At 41.9% G+C, this 20,800-nt stretch overlaps 1 protein-coding gene across 6 annotated transcripts in view; it reads right to left on the bottom strand.

Moving 5' to 3' along the window:
* Positions 1–20,800, bottom strand: part of MYO1D (myosin ID) — a 157,564-nt gene that overhangs the window by 68,107 nt on the left and 68,657 nt on the right. For all 6 annotated transcript variants that reach the window (XM_035347447.1, XM_035347449.1, XM_035347448.1 and 3 more), the window contains exons 17-19: positions 6,271–6,494; positions 4,976–5,120; positions 4,219–4,323 (exon numbers count right to left, since the gene is read on the bottom strand). In XM_035347447.1, the coding sequence (XP_035203338.1) occupies positions 4,219–4,323; positions 4,976–5,120; positions 6,271–6,494 (474 nt within the window). The remainder of the gene's footprint in view (positions 1–4,218; positions 4,324–4,975; positions 5,121–6,270; positions 6,495–20,800) is intronic.

The raw sequence follows: 20,800 nt of genomic DNA, 5'->3' as shown, positions 1-20,800 counted from the left end.
TCTGCACCTTCTGGGCTTTTTTTATTTATATCTTTGTTGATCCCAATGTGAATCAGTCCTAATTTAGCTTCCTGACTAGCTTATAGGGAAAAATGAAGGTCCAACCCTCAGCCAATAGCAGAAAAACCTTCAAATGAGCTTTCCAGGTCTCTGCCACTGCAGGGTGAGAGGCACCAGGCTTTGGAGATGGTCCTCTCGAGGGAGCATGGTGCCACAAATGACAAGGGAGAAAAATGGGGAAAAAAGCCTTATTCTAAAAAAGGAGAAATTGTTGTTTCCTAGGTGATAAAACAAAATCTGGTGGTGTGCATGAAATATGCATTTGGTTTCCCTTAGCAAAAACCTTGAAAAATTCATCTCAAAAATAAAGAGCATCATAATGCTCAGTAAAGACTTATTTTTCCACAGGCAGAAATGACCTGCTTCTACCTATACCTACTGTGAGAAAGCAAACACATGCATATCCCATCAGCGAGACGTCAAAATCTCTTCACAGGCATTCTATAAAAAGAACTACAAAACCTTCGGTCCAAAGAGATTTGCTTGCTATTATTCATCTCAAACTGTTGAAATTAAGACCCCATACACTCAAGCTAAAGAAAACTTTAACAGCAGTTACCAATACTTCAAGAGCAGCTCCCTGGATGTTGTGAGTTGCTATTACTTTCTTGATTTCACTAGAGCAACGTCAATCAGCTAAAAAAAAATCTGTTTCAAAGAAGTTAATGGTTAGCAAATATCTTACAATCCACAGCAGATACGTTCTATATGTTAACTTTTTTACATATATGAACTCCAGACTTGTGTCTGTTCAATTCACCCAGTACTTATCCTCTTAATGTCATTTCTTTTCAAAGAAAGAAGTGTATTAGACTGCAATTATCTGAAAAATTTAAGGATCAGACACCTAATATTGCTGTTGAAAGACAAGAACTGCTTTACACATGGTGGAAGGAAGGTATGGCACCTTATTCAAAGGCGTAAAGGAAGTCTGATGTGGCTCCAGAAATAAAACATTTATCTCAACCCAAAGTGCTCTCTTGTTACTGAAACACCTTTCTGCCTGACACAAGGACCATCAGAAACAGCACATTTTGCTCAAGAATCCCCAAATAAGCTGAATCATGAAAATACACCACCAATGAACTTGAGTAACCCTGTTCTGTGGACTGATGCTTTGTTGAAGAGCATTTTTTAAGCAAAGCAGTGAAATCACCTGGTAAGTAATTACATTTTCACTTCCGTAACATGTTTTTCAGTCCCCTGCTAAAGCTTGTGAGAGCCAAGTTTCAGCTGAGAAACAAGCAGTAACAGTCAATTTGCAAATCCACAACAAACCAGGTTTAGCATAAGAAATTTGACAAACTTCACTGCAGTGAAAACAGCTCCCTTTCAAATGTTCAGACCATTGTCTGTCATTGTACGTGCTAACATCAAATGCCACACCTGTGCAGGTAATGTGGTATTACATGGGCAATTTAGAAGAGGAAAAAGCTAACAAGAAGAATTTTCATTTAAAAAAAAATCTTTTTAAAAAAGAAATTTCCCCTGCCCAATAGCACTGACTACAATACTTTTGGGTAAAGAAGCCGAATGCTATTTTTGACAAAAAAAAACACCATAGTTTTAAAAACACAGCTCAAAATGTAAATTCTTTTATGTGACACAGTGAAAGACAGGCTAACACTGTTTTCAGGGAAAAGACTGTTCGTCTAGTCAAAGAATGAAGTTGCTTACAGGCTTTACAGCAATTTTCACTCTTGCTTAGTCTGCAAATCTGAGGTTCTGATTTAATTTCAATTCTGTAAAGAAGTGCATTGGTTGGAAAGTAAAATGATAAATCTTGAAATGTCAGATCTTTGTCTTGTTAGCTTTCAAAGTTCACGATTGTTTGTTTCTCTCCTCTGTTCACTTCAGGCTTGCTTGGACATTTCTTGTCCATATATGAGGGAAGACAAGCAGTTCACTCAAAAAGTTATTACATCCAAGCATGGATTTGAAAGGGGTCATTTGCTTTTGAGTTTAAACACAGAGATGTACTGAAATGGCCAGTCTTACATACACCATTAAAGGTCCTAGATGCGGGTTTGTCCTCAACAGTAATGCTGGAGTGATTTTATCCATTTGTTTGGGAAGAGGTGCTTCCTACTCGTTTCTTCAAGGCCATCATTTCATTTAGCTACTTTTTCTAAGACAGATCTTTAAGGATGAAGACCAGAAAAGTATTAATGACTCTGAAGACTCAGGGACAGCTGGGTTTGGAGGAGCAGCCATTCCCACGTGCCAGCCAGCTGCCATCCTCTGCTGGCACCTGCAGGTTCACCTGTCCTACCTGAGTCATGTGTAGCCTCCTGCCATGCTTGTGTGTGCTTCCACTGCTGATTACTTCAAAAGCCAGGCAAAGATGTCCTTAACTAAACAGGCAAAGGAAGGATGAAGCCTGACCTCTCTGATATACGAGAGCGACCAACGATTTAACCTTTAAAAGGATCAAAAAAGTTGCAAGACAATTTAAAAACCTCAAGACTGCAAGTCTATAACCTCACAGTCTCTGTGGCGTTTCCCTATTTCAACTGAGCTTAAAGCACCCATGATAAGCTAAAGCTTTCTTCACCTCTGCAAGGACTGAAATTTCAGGTGGAAACCTACTTTATGATGGGCAACATCTTCTCTGTCTCCAAACTGCTTTTATCATCATCAATAAAGTGGTAGGACACCAATGTAACAAACCACAGCAGAAAATGCATTTTTCCAACAACATAAACACAGTAAAAGGAAGTATTGAAACAAGGCCTGTTTGCATTCTCAAAGCTTTCTTCATGCACCATAAACAAAAAGGAACTGCTCAGATGCTTGCCTAAAGGTAAGAGTTCTGTGCTTGCAATTACTGAACACAATAAGGTATGGAAAAAAAATCTGCTTTTACCTATTCCTGTGCAGGATTTTGTTTTTTAAAGCTGAATCAGGAGCAAGTGAGAGAAACAGAAGGATTTAAAAGATTAAAAGTTGCATAACAGTGAGCAATATATGTATACCACCCACTGTGGGAGTTTAATATTATACACACCCCAAGCAATTCCCCTCACCGTCTCTCCATTCTTATTCAAAGTGACAACTCCTACAGTCACTTCGTTAAGAACTGAATATTGTATTTTTACAATTATTCCAGTTTAGCTAGAAACAGCAATAATTTGGTTCTAGCTTATTAAATGAATTACAATAGGAATTCCTTTGTTTTCAGACTATGGTGAAAAAAGCCAGGGTGAAATTCTTCTGTATTTCTTTCTCTGTCACACAGGTTCCAGACAAACTGCTGCCAAGATTGTAAAGATGAGGTTCAGATTCAGACTCACCCAATCCTCCTTTAATCCTAACAACATAAACCAATATTCACTCAAACCACTCATTTAATCAGCAAACCACACTCTTGAAGTGAACACGTTAAAAGCAATGGACTACTCCACTGAAATAGTTTTAGCAATAAAAGATTTCTGTTTTTATATACAGAAATCACTTACTGTTGTATAAATAATATAAATCACTACCTCTTGCAAAGAAGTTTTGTTATAAAGCGATATTTCTCACTGCAAAATTAATTTTGTTTTACTGTTAAATATATTTGCAGAATCATAAAGATCACACACATGCTCTACTTCTGGCAAGTGGAGACCAACTACAAAAGCACATTTTTGGAAATAAAAAGCATATACAAATATAAAGCTCCTGAAAAACACTTGAATATCAGTAGCCCTGCCATTGAATGTTTTTGTCTTTGTAAAAGTCAAAGTATCTTATCCTGACAGACATTTAAAAACAGCATAATATAGATCATTCTAAACTACCCATAAAAAATTATGCAAGCACATTATTCTAATTAGTTTTTAAAACCTTTCAATCAATTTAAGGAAAAGAAAAAGAACCAACTTTCTGCATGGAAAAAGTCGGACCCAAGCTAGTTACACAGAATTTATTCATTCCTCTGAAATGAAGAGGCCAGAGAAGCCCCTCAGAAAAAGCATCCTTTGGTGCAATAGGTTCAGAATGATGCATCCATCAAAAATCACTGATACTATTCCTTAAAATAGGACTGCTTTCAAATGCCACCTGTTGAAATATCTCCAGCATTACCTCTCCTCGCCCTCTGCTTCACAAAATTCCAGCTGCAAGAATTTTCCCCACCCAGCTCACGCATCTGCAGACCACGCACACGCCGATTACCTTGCGGACGTGACACGAGAAGAGGACATTCATGTACTTGTCTTTCCGTTTCAGCTCAGTGGCAACAGGGATGAAGGAGCCTGTGGTCTGAGGGTTATCTGGTCTCTGAAAGAGCAAACAGGCACACAATTCTTCTTGCTTACTAAAGAAAGTAATTGCATTACGTCATGCCAGGCCTGGCAGAACCACAGCTGCACCACCGAGTCTGAAGGCTTCGGCCAGTCCCTGCCTCGCTGAAGAGCAGCAGAGCATCTGGAGTTTTATGTGCTTTCTGAGAAAACCTTAACAAAACAAAATACTTGAAGGAAGGATGGAGTAAAAGAAGCATTACAACTTGCCTAGGTAAAAATTCTTTGTTCCTTTTCATTTAATTCTATTTCTTAACATCTCATTTTATCTAGAATTTCTGCTTTATACTTCTTTCTTCCCTAGGCTTGGGCATTTGAAGTGTCAGCTAATGGCACTACTCAGTATCATTTAATGTTGTTTGGGAAGGTTATATTCACTCATACTAGGTATGAGTGTTGTTGGTAATGTTATGTTCATTCATACTAGGCTTTGTATTCAGAAAATTTAACTTGTAGCACAGTAGAAATCAAAGACCATCTGAAACCCACAGAGAAAATGTGAAAGTACTTTCCCTTCAAATACCCACTTTTTCAAATTTCATATCATATTTCTACCCTTTTAGTGTTCTGAGCTACAGCTGTTGCAGCAGTCCCCTTCTATTTGCATCGGTTACTTCAGTTGTACTCACCAGTGCGATGTAATTCCCCTCCCAAGCTCTTTGTAGCCCAAGATCAGCTCTGTGACCCTTCAGCACTTCCATGGCAGCAACCTTTGCCCTCAGTTGAGGTAGGTCTTTTGGTGGGATGCTCCGGATGAGTTCACCTGCTCTCCACCTGCCACAGAAAGCCTGAGTCAGGTCCACAGTCTGTACCGTGCACTATGAGCACTAATTTTGTCTAATGAGCAAACAAGGACAAGCCTAGACTACAAATGGCAAGAAAAAAAAAGAAGTCCTTTCATTGCATCCTTTCATACAATACTTAGGTTTCCAGCTTTAGGTGACATAGCACCTTTGATTCCTGACAACTTTTGCTGGTACTCTTTCCCCTCCTTCCCTCTAGTGCCCAGATGTAAACTACCAGCACATCTGTTTGCAATAAAGTTTTTCCAAGCCATTTTTTTGGCTTGTTTACAACATCATTCTCCTTTAATAACTGAATTTGGCCCTATGATCGAAACCTAACCAACTGTAATATGAAACAGGACAGGACAGGACAGCAATTACTCTACACTGTATTCCAGCCTTCAATAACACCAGTTCCCTAGGACTATGGCTGTGAAAAGTCTTTAGTAACTAAAATTTTGTGGTTATAATAACTGAGCTTATTCAGAAAGCAGGATGCCTACCCAAAGAGGTTGCAGATGGTCTCCAAGAGACATCTGAGAAAAAAGAAAAAAAAAACTGACCCGATCTGGTGCTGGTGCTAACACTGCATCAAGCAGATGGCTCAACTAGAGATCTCTAGATGTTCCATTCAGCCAACATTTCTCTCGTTCACTGACTTTCTGAAGTTATCATTTTTCAAACTGGAATTGTAACTGCTTTATATCCCTCTTGTCTACAATACCAGACTTGCCAGAGGAAAAAGGTTTTAGATATCAGAAGGTTGTATAAAACACCTTTTCTGCATATGGTGAATAGTGAAACACTTCTTAATCTATTGCAGAAAAAATAACTTATAGAAGTCTTGATGGAGTCTAGACCTTTTCTCTTTCCCCCTGCCTAACACCAGCTGCTCTTTGCTTTCAAAACTGATCAGAAAGGCCAAGAGAGGGACTGAGGAAGGAAATACAATGTCCATCCTGAGTAAATCTCTAAAACAGAATAATTATTTTCATGGTCAAGAGTACCAGAAGCCCCTAATACCTTCATCTTTGATTCCCAGTTCATGTTCTCTACTCACTTTTCCAACTTTTATGGAACAAGCAGTAATTGTTTAGTCCTCTGGGCTAGACTGAAAACACAAAAAGTTTTATGTGTACCTATGGTAAATCATCTGGAGTGCCTCTTCAAATCGGTGCAGCACTTTTGGTGGAGTGGGCCATTGCACATGCTTGCCATAATCCTTCATTGACCTCACATTGCGAAAGCGTTGGGCAACTTCATGGATGTAGGCCTTCACTTTGTAGCGGCGGTAATACTTGAGTATCGTCAGGGCAGCCTTTGTCCTCTTATAGCGAAGACGAGCCAAGGTGCCCCTCCAAACCTAAGAGTCAGTGGAGAAGACAGTTTTAGCACTAAAAGGAAACATTTCTCTCTTTACTCTTCTATACTGCTAAAATCTATAAATACAAATGTTAAAGAAAAGGACTCTTCTATGTCCATAGGATCCAACTAGAAAAACATCACCAAACAGACACTGTGCCTACTTAGAAACCATTCTAACTCTGATTAAATGCTAGAATGGGAAAGATTGCTTTGATAATAGTTTGGGAGACCAGCCATGTACTGAAAAGCAAGCAATTCTCCAACATAAGTAACATCCTCCAAAGCTCACTTCCAAAGTCGCTGCCATGTTCACCCCCGAACGTGGAGCCCAAGTCTGCCAGCACTACTGCAAGCATTGCCGTGGCCTGGAGAGCACTGCAAGCAGAAAATGTGCCATGGTCTGGACTTCTCCTTTGGACCCGCCAGGTAGAGGCATGCTGTGAGGTGGGTGCCATGACTGTACCTTGCTACCGACTCCTAGCCTGCGCAGCTCAAAGACCCCACTTGCCGTGCCCAACGAAGCCTGGCCAGGCTGTGTTGTTTTTACCCTGTAACCAGAGAAATGTGTATTCACCCGAGTGCTGCCAAGCTCACGTGAACATCCCTGAGGAATTCGTGAACAGCTGTACTTTGCTTCTAATATAATCCACCAAGATGAAGGTTGTATTTTTGTTTCCTTGTAGAATTAAACTGGAAGGATAATGAGCCTCCCACATAGGAAGAGTGCTTCACTACTCGCTATGGGCCCTGCTGGAGAGTTTATTTCTCTCTTGAGAAACATCCCATAGCACCACTGATGCATATCAAGCCTTCTATTTACAGAAGAATTAATTAATTACCTGAGGCAATTTCCAACATGATATTCTCTTTATGAAGCTGATGTCAAAGGTTCTCTTGACAGCTTTACTGATAATCCCGAAATTTGGCTGCGAAAACGTAGCAAGAGGTAAAGCAGATGTGAGGGGGGGCTCCTCTCTGTATGCTCACAATATAAAGAGGAAGTAGAAACTTTGGGGTCCAAACCCTCAAAAGCAGAATACTGTTATTCCAACCTCTTTCACAGCAGCCCCTCCTCATTCTGCTCTGGCTTCACTGCCCTTGCATAGCATCTGTCTTCGCAACAGGTACAATAGATCCTCACGGCTCTGGCAGAGCCTGGAAAGCTGATTTAGCACCCACTCCCTCACTGGTGCATTTGATGCTCTCTGAAGCACATTTGTGTTCCAGCACATGAAAACTGAGTCAAGACCCTACATAACACTGCCCAAACATCCGATGGTAATGCTGAGACATTCCATCCCTTGCATTTTAGTGTGTTAAACCAACTGCAAGTGTGCAGCCTTCAACACTGGAAAGAACTGGACTGAAGGAAATGAAGCATGCAACAAACAGAACAAGTCAACACATATAAGGTGACCCAAGGCACCATGCTTCTTGTCAGGCTCCAGACACCAGCCGGTGCCAGGAGCCACTCCCCTAAGGAAGATGTGGGCATCATTTCAGCGCTCGAGAAGAGCTGGGAAGGTGATGCAAGACTCGGGAGAGCAAAAGGAGAGGTAAGAGCAGGAAGCACTAAAATCAGACCCTGTAACAACAGCAACAAAAACAGCACAATGTTTTATTGACTAGCCAAATAAATCTAGCAGTAAGACAAAGAGCAAGTTCAACAATGAACAGCGTGGACTGGTACTGAAAATCTCAACAGCGTGTGCATATAGGAGAGTGTCAAAACAGTACCTAATATTTTCCTTATTTATGCTTTGAAATCATTAGACAGAGTGAGGGAAAGCAGCATCCTCTGCATAAAATATGTTGTTCTTAGTAGTCCCTTTTAGTGTACAATTAAAATTGTAGGTTTTGATCTACACAGCTTGAATATCACAAACAAGAACATTAGTATTTAAAAAGCATCAGAGATCCTGAGAAGTTCAAGGCTTCCTGAAGCCACAAGTTCAAACTGACTTGCACAGGGCCTGCATTTTACCCAAAGTGTCAAAGGCTGATTTAAACCTAGGATTTCTATGATTGAGCACACATCAGATTCAGAAACGGCGTGAATTTGACAGAATCAGCAACTAGGATAAAATAACTGAACAACTAAGCAGCATATATATTTTTTTTGATTGAGGCATTTAGGCATAGACTGAAGTGTCACAAAATGGTCCTGCAAAGTATATACAGACAGCAGACAAGATAAACTGGAAAAAACAATAACCACCAACTTCTTAATTTTTAAGTTCAGATTTTTAAGAATAGAAATGAGAAACAATGGGTGCTTGGTCACAGCTAATCAGCCTTCTGAACTTCATAAAGGATCACAAGAAAATAACATACAAATTAAATTTGCATAAGCTGGTAAGGACTTTGCAGAGTTCCACTTCTGTCATTTTTTCTCCAAAACATTTTGATTTGGTTTTAGATACAGAACAATGTCTTAATTTTGCTTCCTGGTGCTGAGGTAGGCATGCTCTTGAGGAAAGACTCTCTTGCTGTGGTTATTTTTTACACCAGCCAGACATCCATGGAACAAAGACTCTGTAACAGATTGCCCCAATGTTGTATCAGCTGCATTGCTCCAGAAATTGGCTTCACAGCAAGAAGTGTCACAATTGCTACAAACACTAGCCTTCCAAATCCAATTATCCAGCCGAGGCATGCCCCTTGGCAACATGCAAACAGTAAACTATTAATGAAAAGCATGTCCTCAAATCAAGTTGTCATAACTGGAAAATCTCACTCCTAGTAAGGACCTTCCTAATAGCCACAATGGCAGCCCCTCCCAAAAATAAGGAGAAAGCCAAAGATAGGAACAAACTTCTTCCAGGAAATGGGATACAGAATATATATATATGTGTGTGTGTGTATATATCTATATATATAGAGATATAGATATATAAATTGTTTTTCTGGCTTGGCATTTTTCTTTTAACCACCGGGCTCATTTCTGCTTAAGGCAGCCAGTAATGCTGAAGTGCCAACACAAGCAGAGTGCCTGATGGATTAACTGGTCTCCTCCAGAAACACAGACCCTTCACACCTACAAGCTAGCAGGCCATGGAAGCAAAGCCTTTGTTCAGCAGCCACTTTGTGTGCTCAGCATTGTGAGCAATGGGTCAAACCATGTGCAAATGCAACCAGGGTGCTGGAGTGCTTCCTACTAGCACATACCCTCCTAAGGCTTGAATAACAACACACTGTACCATCTCAATTCTTTTCTCTCTTCCCTCCAGTTCATTACTCAAAAGCATTAAGCACTGTATTTTTTTTTGAATCAGTTTTCCAGGGCTAAGTTTATCATGCCATTTGGTAGATATTATGCACAGATTCTCATGTTGCGAACGTCGCATTTCTGTTACATGCTGGAGGACAATGGTAAAGTCATGGCCAAATATGTGGATCAAGGTGCCAACAACCTAACAGAAAGATCTGTGCAGCCAGGATTCAGCTTCTTTCTTTCCAGCCCTCTGTACCCAAGATATTGTCCAAGTCATATTCGTATGTACTGCAGAAAGGATTCAAAAAAGGACATGCGTCACCTTTCTGAAATTTCCAACCAGTGAGCAGCTCTCAGCTTGAACCTAAAGCAAAGCTGCACACCAGCAAGCAGGTATTTTCAGCGCTCGTGTTTAGCAAATCTTGCAAGGATAGAGTAACCAAGTCTGAGAATCACAGTGTGCAGTTATCACCCCTCCTACCGGCAAGAATAAAATGATACTTTGCCACCTTTCTGTGGCTTTAACTTCTCGTTAACCTGGCTTCCCATAAAAAGGAGACTACAGATCACCCTGTCCCTGGCTGACCTCCTGGGATTGCCCTGCTGTCTTCTGACTCTCTAGCCAGCCTCAGCCAAATCTGACAGGGGAACAGGAGACCAAAAGAGGCAAGTCCATACATCTTTCAGGAAAAATCAACAGCAGGGTAGAGGGAGCCTCAAATTAGAGTGACATTGTTGGAAATGCTTCAGAACAAGCTCAAGAGCCATCTGCTTTGTCCGATCTCCAAATCCCAACCAGCACACGCGAAGCTCCTAGCCAGGCACAACCACATGAGATTGCATACCAAGCCAAACTGGTAGAGGATACGAGAAGGATCTGGCAGTATTTCGGGGGCAGAGGATGGTGGAGATGTGTGAAGGAAATGAGGGATGGAGTGGAGGATATGATGAGGAGGATGGGAGAGTACTGGCAGTGATCACAAGAAAAAAACTGTGACTGTCATCACGGTGGGATGTCAGCAGTAGGGGACAAACCCACAGGAAGCCAGGCTTGCGGAAAAGGCTGATGACAGTTTTCAAAGTGAGAAACTGAAGATCAGACCCAAAATAAATCAATTTTGTTGTCAATTAGTGCAGTGCCTAGTGACCAAACAAGAGCAATTGGGCAGGAAAGAGATTATCCTCTATAAGAAGAGGTGTCCAAGGAGACAAGGCAGAAGTTGGGTACAGGAAGGGGAATAACCAGCAGTCAGTGTTGGCTCCAAAATGGAAAGGAAAAGAGTACCTAAGCTCCCCCTCCCTACCCCTTCACCCATCCACTCCCCACCCTTCACTTCTCTTTCACTATCTCTGCTATCTATGCTTGTCCTCCTAAGGCCAGGCAAAGACAGATTAATAGGGAAAATGAAATTATGACTATAGCCTAGGAGGTTGGAAAATAAAGTCTGAACAACACAAGAAATTCCATCAGAATTCCTGAACATTAAAGGGTATTTATTTCTGTGGCTGCTTCCAGTGAAATGAATCATAGAATATCCCGATTTGGAAGGGACCCACAAAGATCATCAAGTCCAACTCCTAGTACCACACAGGTCTACCCAAAAATTCAGACCATGTGACTAAGAGCACAGTCCAAACACTTCTTAAACTCCGACAGGCTTGGTGCCGTGACTACATCCCTGGGGAGCCTGTTCCAGCGTGTGACAACCCTCTCGGTGAAGAACCTCTTCCTGATATCCAGCCTGAACCTCCCCTGCCTCAGCTTCACACCATTCCCTTGGGTCCTGTCACTGGTCACTAAAAAGAATAGATCAGTGCCTGCCCCTGCACTCCCCCTCGTGAGGAAGCTGAGGTCTCCCCTCAACCTCCTCTTTCCCAGGCTGAGCAGGCCAAGTGACCTCAGCCGCTCCTCGTACATCTTCCCCTCTAGGCCCTTCACCATCTTTGTAGCCTTCCTCTGGCCACTCTCCAACAGTTTCATGTCCTTTTCATGCTGTGGTGCCCAGAACTGCACACAGTGCTCGAGGTGAGGCCACACCAGCGCAGAGCAGAGCGGGACAATCACTTCCCTCAACTGACTAGCAATGCTGTGCTCAATGCACCCCAGGGCATGGTTGGCCCTCCTGGCTGCCAGGGCACACTGCTGGCTCACATTCAGCTTGCTACGAACCACAACCCCCAGATCTCTCTCTGCAGGGCTGCTCTCCAGCATCTTGTCACCCAGTCTGTACGTATAGCCAGGGTTGCCCCGTCCCAGGTGTAGGACCCGGCACTTGCTCTTGTTAAACTTCACATTTCTGGTGATTGCCCAGCTCTCCAATCTGTCCAGACTTCTCTGCAAGCCCTTTCCACCCTCGAAAGAGTCAACAGCTCCTCAGCTCCTCCCAGTTTCTTGCTGCTTTCCTTTGCCACAGTCCCTTACACCCCTTCAGTTACAACCAGGGAGGCAGAAGTGTTCAGTGGTCATGAAAAACACCAGACCAGGAAATTTTCCTGCACAGCCCTGGGTTCCTGGTGATCCCATCATCACCCTCCTCCCAGTGCTGCAGCTCCTTTGGTAGCTTTGGAAAGCAGGACTTGCACAAAAAGAAACTGAGCATTCATCCAAACCAACAGCTGTATCTTATCTTATGGGAAGTGCTGAAGTCATTTCTGAAGTATGTTTAATTCACATGGTTTTGAGTAAAATTTAATAAATTAAAATTCAAATGAATGAAAAAGAGATCTGGACATACCTTTAAAAGCAGCTCATAAACTCTGTGCGTTTACACCAAAGTTTCTAAGATTAAATAAAGATACTACAGATTAAGACCATCATCTTAGCAGAAAAAATGATGCATCAAACCAAATATTATAGGGTCATCAGTTCTTCCATGGAAAAAAAAGGATAATCTAGACTTGACCTAAGCGCTGCCATCTCTGCAAATATAGGAAAAAAAACACACAGCATGCAATCTAAACACACGAGCAAGCAAATAAATACCCAGAATTCAGAAACTAAACCAAGCTCTTATAAATTAAACACTGGTGTTATATTTTGGAGCAGTGTTGCAACTAACTAAACCTTGGAAAACTATTTCATGCTTGCTGTAACACAGCACACCTCCTCCCACTGGGCCTCCTTCGCACTAGGCTGAACTGTTTCGTGATCAATATTTCATGCTGCCCTAGCACAAGCTGCCCTCCAGGCATCCAAACTGAAAAGAATAAAACAAAACCTAGCTAGAAATTCACACAGACATGAACCTTTCTGCAGAGCTTTGAAGGATCTCAAACAGGAAGGGTTATTAAATATTTAAGTCAATAGTGCAGCACAGACCCTGCATGCAGTTCTGCCACAAGGTCCTCTGAGGCATGGCAGTTTGAATAAATGCTCAAATCAGAAGCAAGCTTTAATTATACTATTCCTGATTGCTTTTGAAAGGGGTCATCTCCTTGCAGAGCACAGATATGATGGAATGGCTAATATACACACCCAGCACCCACCGGGTACTTGCGCACACCACAATTTGTGATCTGCATTTTCACGATGCAAGTAAATTCAGATCCCATAGGAGGTTTGAGGCAAATGTTTTTAAATCAAAGCCTCCCCATTCTCATAGATCACATTACAGAGCATATAAACAGCAAGTGGGAAGAGCTGCTTAATTTACTAAATGCTATTTTCTCTTTTCACATGAGTCAGCTGAACAATGCTCATTCTATTGCTCTACTTAATAGAAACAATATCCCACTAGGTAGAAAAGAGAGAAGGGTCACACTCAGATTAATTAGATTGTACTAACAAGACTGTGTCCAGCAATAAATATAAAAAATATCAAAGGAACAGTGTTATAAGCAAGTAGCACATGTGAGACATGCATACAGATGAAACGAGGAGCACTGACAGCAGGTTTGGGTTTCTTTTGCAGCTCAGCAATGCTGCTCAGCAATGACTCCAGCAAATGCCATATTGCTGTGCCCACCTTCCTTCGAGGCCCAGCCTGAACCCCAGACTGTGGTGGTTCTTCAGCCTGAAAGCTTCCAGAAGCCTCCTTGCCATTCTACTTGTAAGGGCTTGCTGCATCCACCTGGTGTCCTTTGCAGTGGTCCTGCCGTGGTGACAAAGCACACCCTGTTACTCCTTACTTGTTGCGCTCTCCTGCCTCTGGTAGTGACCAGGGAAGGAAAATGTTGGGAGAGCAGAGATCTTTTCTAAGAACAAAGAGAACTGCCAAAGCTCCTGTGTTAGCGAAGCACAGAAACTTGCAATCATCAGGAAAATGTTGCTGTCATTAGAGGACAGCAGCAACCTTCTCTTGTCCCTTCAAGGTAGAGTTTTTCACACTGAATATAGCAAAATCATGACTTTTCATGATTTTTGGGGGGTAAGAACCTCAAGAGCAGGCAAAAGCACAGAACATCTAAACATGGAGAAGTTAAGTTAGAATGCCTTTCTGTGAGAAAAGATGACTAAGGGGATGTAACAGATGTGCACAGAACCACAGGACAAGCTATTCACACATCCCATCAGTGCTGCAGTTAGTGGATATGAAGTGAAACTGTGAGATGCAAGGACCAGAAGAAAGCAAGACAGCTCTCCCCATGCAATGGTTAGCTGAGCTTGCCAAAGACAGCTACAAAACCCAAAAGCTGGTGGCACTTGTTTGACGACAAGTTCAAGGAAGAGAAATCCACTGTGTGCTATTAAATTCAAAGCAAACGCATCCAGTTTAGGTCATTCCAAGTCCAAATGGCTGAAAGAAGCTGGAAAGCATTAAGGAGAGGTACAACAAACATTTTAGCCGGACTACTGTCCTCCTGAGGCAACTGCTTGCAGTCCCTCTTGGAGACATGACTGTACTCCAGAGGGACTTTCACTCTGATGCCACACAGCAGCTGCTACGGTTTAAAATCTACATCTATTTAGTGAGGCGGCTGAGAATTATGCTCTGTCTATGTTTCTGAGGTTGTGACAGAACTGCTCTGTTAACAAGCCTTCCCAGAACAAAGAGCAGACACAGACAAAATGGAGCCATACAGACCTAGCAAATTTGACTTACCTTTGTCTAAAGAACAGGAATGCCATTAAAACATGCATCTCTGCTAGGGAGGACAGTATTAATTGTGGTGAAAAGAATAATTCCAGAAACACTTCAGTAAACACAGCTCAATCACCATATGCTTGTTTTTGTCCCAAAGTCCCATAACCAATGTGAATAGCTCAGCACCCATCCCTGTGAAAATGCGGTAAACTCCCTCAGACGGACCGTGATTTATACTGCAGTGTCCTATTAGGGAAGAAGATATACACAGAATTTGTGCATCTTTACCTTATTATAGGCACAGTTCACATGATACTGGTATTTTTACTACTGTTAATTTAAGATATTTTCTAAGTTCAGTTTACTAAATGCTATTTGGGCTCACTTGCACTTTAATCAAGTACACCACACTGGCACTATTTTTATAGTTCAAACAAGGCTTAAAGACATGCTGAGGTGCAGATCAGCACCTTGTCAAAAATGAAAAGTTGAGGCACAACAGAAAATTACTCCCTTCCATGAAAACAACAAGGATGCATCAGTGGCAATGGCTGCAGAATCTGGTCTTCCAAATTTGTGATATACATAAATGAGGATGAAACAAAACAAAACAAAAACCAAAAAACCACGAAAGGGCAGGGTTACAATGTGAAATGCTCAATTTGCAAGATCAGGACCATAATATATTTGCTTAATAAACAAAGGACTGCAGAGGTGTTTGCTCAAAGAAATTCATTCAAAAGGAAAGAAAAAGCCCCGTCTGAGTGAGACTGGTATTCCAGAGGGCCACAGAGATCCAGCATCCCCCACCTCCTCTGATCCATCATTGCAATCAAGATTTCTTAAAGTCCTCCTGACACGGAGAAGTAAAACCCGATGCAGGCTGGAGGCAGCAGTTGGAAGCATTCACACCTAAGTGCAGACTACAGCTGCCTTTGCAGCAGTCATTTAGGAGAACATACAAGCAGCACTGCAAACAGCAGAAGACCAAGATCAAGGGTTTACAGAATGGCACAGCTACCTGCTCTGCTGCTGTGCGCTGTGCTTCTCATTAAGCTCACTGAAGTAGTTCGTGCACTCACCAATGTGTTCTCTGATGCTGGCAATATACTCAGGGAAGGCTTTTTATTTATTATTCATTTATTTTATCCCCCCCCCGCCCCATGCAGGGAAGTTTGGCGACCCCAGCAGCCATGAAGCTCAAGGTCTCAAAACTTAGGCAGCTGCCCAATGATCCATATGTTGCTGGGCCATATTTTTAAATACTGATGCACATACCCAATATGCTCTCTTCTTCTCCCTTGCTAAACAATAAATGGATATTTTCATTTATTTAGATTAAAGCGTTTTTTTCACAGCATTTCCTGGACAAGGTAAAGAGACGGTAAGCAAGTATTCAGGTGCCCCATTGCACCTGCTGCTGACGGGGTTGTATCCTGTAACTCTTCCCCTCTCTGCTTTCCCCAGCAGGCATGCCCCTGACTTCATTTTTTGCCAGCACAGATGTTCATCTGAAGGACAGTGAGCTGGTTGTGGAGCTCAACAACTGACAGAAAACAGTCCCTTGACATTTCTTTGTGTGTGTGTGTGTGTTTTGGGGGGGTGGGGTGGGGTTTTCTTTTTCACTTTGTTTTTGTGTTGGTTTTTTGATTTGCTTTGTTCTATTTTTTTGAGTCTGAGTTCCCTCCATGCATTCACTGGTTGCAGACAAGCGACGTAGTGCAAGGGAGGCACACAGCATGGGAGAAGCGGTGGGATCAGCCAGATAAGAGATCAGCTTGGCCATACTGGCACGTGGCACTGTCAGCACAGCAGAGACACCCAGTCCTTCATCTTGGTCCTTCATAGCTCCCATGTGCTCCTCCTCTGGACGCAGATAGAGTATCTCCTTTCACAGCTTCTCCCTGCCAAAGTCTCTCTAGATCAAAGTCCCCAACCATGGCACAAATCCACAGGTATATTCCACTTACATTCAAAACTTCACACACACATTCCCTCAAGATGGTAAATGCTGAGTCTGGATGGCAAATGCGCCACATCACCTTTTATTTGGGTCACTGCACAGAAGCCCTCATCAGATTACCACTGCCAATCCATAATCTGACGTGAAAATACCTTCCTTGTCGAGTGAAAGCTTCCCTTTGTTGTTAACGTTTCCTAGCAAACTGTGCTCAAGGGCTCATGGGGATGGAGAATAAAGGGAAGGTGTGACATTAAATTCCAGCAAATCAGCCACGGCTCCTTCTGCTGCTCCGCACCCATGGCAGCTGCAGGGATGGGCCGCGGGTGCCCAAAGCGATGTGGCTGTCCCGCTGCACGGCCTCCCCGGTGTGCTCACATCCCCGGCACACAGCAGAGCCAGAAGCCTCCTGCCAGCTGTGTTTTCCTCCTGCTTCAAGAGGGCGGCCGTGCACAAGGATTTGTGTCCGGGTAGGTGCTGGGCTGTAGTGCAAGAACAATTCTCGCTTCCTCTGCATTAAGCAGTGAAGATTTAGTGAAGTGATTATCATATGCAGCTGTACTGGCCTGATAAAATTACACCGAAATAGTGCTCTAAATTATATTGACAAGATACATCATCTTTGCATACTGCACGTGCTGGCTGGCTAGGCTCTCTTCTTGAACAAAGCACTGTTTTACAAAGCTAATGAATATGTGGGAATGCTTCCAAGGGCAGAAAAGCAACTGAGTTTTATGGCAGCTTTTTTTTTTTATATATATAATATTTTTATTATTAATATTAAAGCTTTCCCCGTTTGCATTCATGAAGACGATCATAGATGGCAAGACCACAGGTATAGTAAATAAACTCAAATGTGCCACATAAAAAGAATTGATGCTTGCATCTAGTGCTTCTAAAATGACCATCCAAGTTGACTCAGACAGCAATGCCTCTCCTGCCATAACGGTTTTCTGATACCGGACTGCTCTCACTCGCTAAATTCTGCCGGAGCCAGCAAGTTGCCACAGGTAAATCACATCACATCTGCTTCCTGACTTGGACTGAAATAAAATTATAGCCTGGAATCCCACTAACATTTTATTACAGAAGAAAAAGGGGAGTTAAAGCTTAAGGAGAAGACATTCAGAAGACATACAACAAAAGAAAGCAAAATTATCTACTTAAACTGGAAGGCTGTTTTAATTCCATTTAACCAAACTCATAAGAAGCAAATTCTTATCATTATTAAACAAAAGAACCAGCATTATTTTAAGGGTTAAGGGTTACTCACATGATGAAGCTCTTAAGATAATTACAGAATCTTTCTGAAAGCCTTAGGTTTTATATGGGAGCAATAAACCACATAATATATATAATTAGAAATGAAGATGTACATTTAAAACAACCAAGAAACAGAATTGCTATCAGCAGATTCTTCTGTCATTTAAAATCCTTCCTATGCAAAGAAAAATGTTATTGGACCCCAGCCTGTGATCGGCTGCTTTTAAAGCTACGCCTTACATTTCCCCTCAGCTTTTATCACACAAGTGCTTATTGTCACAACACCACATTTTAGCTACAGTTGTCTTTTCCTTTGCTAAATTCAAATTTGAGTAGCTCCAACACAACAGAAAACTCTGTATATTTTTAATCAAGTTCATCTCCTTTCTTTTCAGATTTAATCTTGTGATTCTCAGAATTATCACAGCTTGCTTTACTCAGCCTTTGATGCTTATAGGCAAAAATAAAGTAGGGAAAAAACCATCAATAATTAAATTTTTGTGAGTTTTTCATGAACCACTGAAAGCCAATTGCAAACAAAAACTAAGACACAGGCAAGATTGCCTTGATGTTTTCAGAGCATCAGGAAGGCCTCTTAAAATCCTCATACTTTGTTTGTTATTGTGTTGATTGCTCCTTTTTCAGCACTGCCAGTCTGCAACTGCCCCATCTACTGGTAGCAGAACACGGCTGTTGCAATAACAAGAGTGATTTGATAGAGCAGAGAATGAAATCTAACAGTAAGAGAAATATAGAAAATGGAAGAAAAAACATCATTTTCCAGACAGATTTAACATTGTACCATTACATACCCATAAACATCAACCCAACACCTGCTCTTTTGTGGATGAGCTGTTTAGCAAGCTTTTACTGATTTCACTGGAGCTTCTTGTCTTTAGTTGCAAGCTCCAGGACTCTAAACAGCTTTCCACCACTGCGCAAGCACTTTACCACACGGTTGAAGAACATCCAGGAAGCGTAAGCAGAAATCCAAGTGAACCACAGCAGGGTTAAGCTGCAGAAAGGAGCTATGGACATCCAGTTTTCTTTTTAGTACAAACTTTTCAGTACTTTTAGCACTTCAGAAGGACCCTATCTTTTCCCTGCAAATCTTCATTGGGCAAATTAGAATCTCACTAGAGGAAAAAACAAGATGGTGACTCCACCTGTCCTATTTCAGTATTTTGGGCAGAACAGAAATACACCTCCATAGAGAGTCTTGTCTTAGTCCTGCTGTACTCAGGGAGAGGAAAAAGAAGAGGAGGGAGGTTTGTGGGCCATTGGTCAATGTCCAACAGGAATTTACCTTTTGTTGCTCTGCTGATTGTCCCAACAAGAGAAAACCCAGAAGCACTACAGTTCTGCTATACATAACCAGCATACCTGATGCCATACAACACCACTACAGCAACATCCCTCAGAGAGCCAGAGCTCACCTGTTACTCCTCATGGGGTATTTACCTCCTAGAAATGTTTAGCCCTCCAAGGTTGCTGAAGCCAGTCCAGATGACAGCCCAGACTATATAGATAGTATTGAAGTTTGCACCGACAGAAAACATGAAATGCACAAAACCAGACATGTTGCTGTCAAAACTGTGCCTCTTGCTGTTCAGCAGATTTTATCTGAAGGAAGAGCTTCAGGGCTCACCTTGCAGTGAGACATCATCTGTTTCACAGCACAGATTGGTCTTTTAAATTATTCTTCAGTAACTGCATTTTTCAATTTCAAAAAGGTCACCTCTCAATTCCTCAGATGTTTAGTATGAAAACTCAGGTCACTTGGGAGCAAGGTGTCCCCCCTGCAGCTTTATTCAACAAGAAAGCCATTAGCTTGCCTCACATCATCATGGGAAGAAAGACAGACTCCAGATCAGTGGCATGACCCAGACAACTCACTGAACGCCCCAAATAACACCAATGTGCTTGCAAAAGCAGCTGCAGACAGGGGAACTCCTCCCAAGAAACCAGAGTGAGCACAGTTGAAGAGCAGTCAAATTATCCAGAAAAATCTAACAGAGGGGTATGAAAAGGGCTTAAAGGTCACACAGATCAGCCCCATTTCACTCCAAAAGGAAAGCAAGAAAAAGTGTGCTGCCATTTCAAGGAAAGACACCTGGAAGATGACGAGCAGTCCAAGAAAGCTGTGGTGAAGCTCATCAACAGGGCAAGGAGAACACTGCTTAAAAAAAAAAAAAAAAAAAAAAAAAAAAAAAAAAAAAAAAACACTGACTCACAAAGCTCAGAAAAGGCAGGTCCCTTGCCATTTAAGCAGTCTGAACTTTACATTTCCGGAAAAACTAATCACATATACATATACAAAACTGACAAAATTCCTCACCAAAGATACACTATGCAATCTGGCACAACAAATACCAACACAGATGCAACCCAGGACTTCCAATTTTCTCCTTCATACTGGTGAAACTGTTTTGCCTTCCAGAAGGCAAATGAGAACAAGCACATTTTTAACGCAACAAACCTGAGAGTTTCACAAAAGTATTAGAGGTGGTAGGTGCTAACTTTTTACCTTCAGAGTCTTACTCTTTACCCAAAGTGACACAGCCCATCAGGTTTAGAAAGTCTGTGCAAACTTAACTGCATAGCTTTAGAGCAGGCTTTTTCCATGTGAAGTTTTTATGCCCATCTATCAGCAGTTTCTGACAGGTAAAAGGGGTTTCAGAAGGCGCTTAAGAAACATATTAAAACCTTGAGCTACCAGCAATCTCTGTTAGTTAGGACAAAGTCAGTTCTACCATCTCTGTGGCTATAGTAATCAGCAATCATTGCTCTTTTGCCAGACAGATCACACTCACACAGAACACAGTTTTGAGTAAGTACTAAAA

This window comes from Oxyura jamaicensis, chromosome 27, assembly GCF_011077185.1.
Source record: "Oxyura jamaicensis isolate SHBP4307 breed ruddy duck chromosome 27, BPBGC_Ojam_1.0, whole genome shotgun sequence".
Taxonomy (NCBI): domain Eukaryota; kingdom Metazoa; phylum Chordata; class Aves; order Anseriformes; family Anatidae; genus Oxyura; species Oxyura jamaicensis.
Note: the sequence above shows the minus strand (reverse complement) of the source record. Positions and strands in the feature narration are given on the sequence as shown.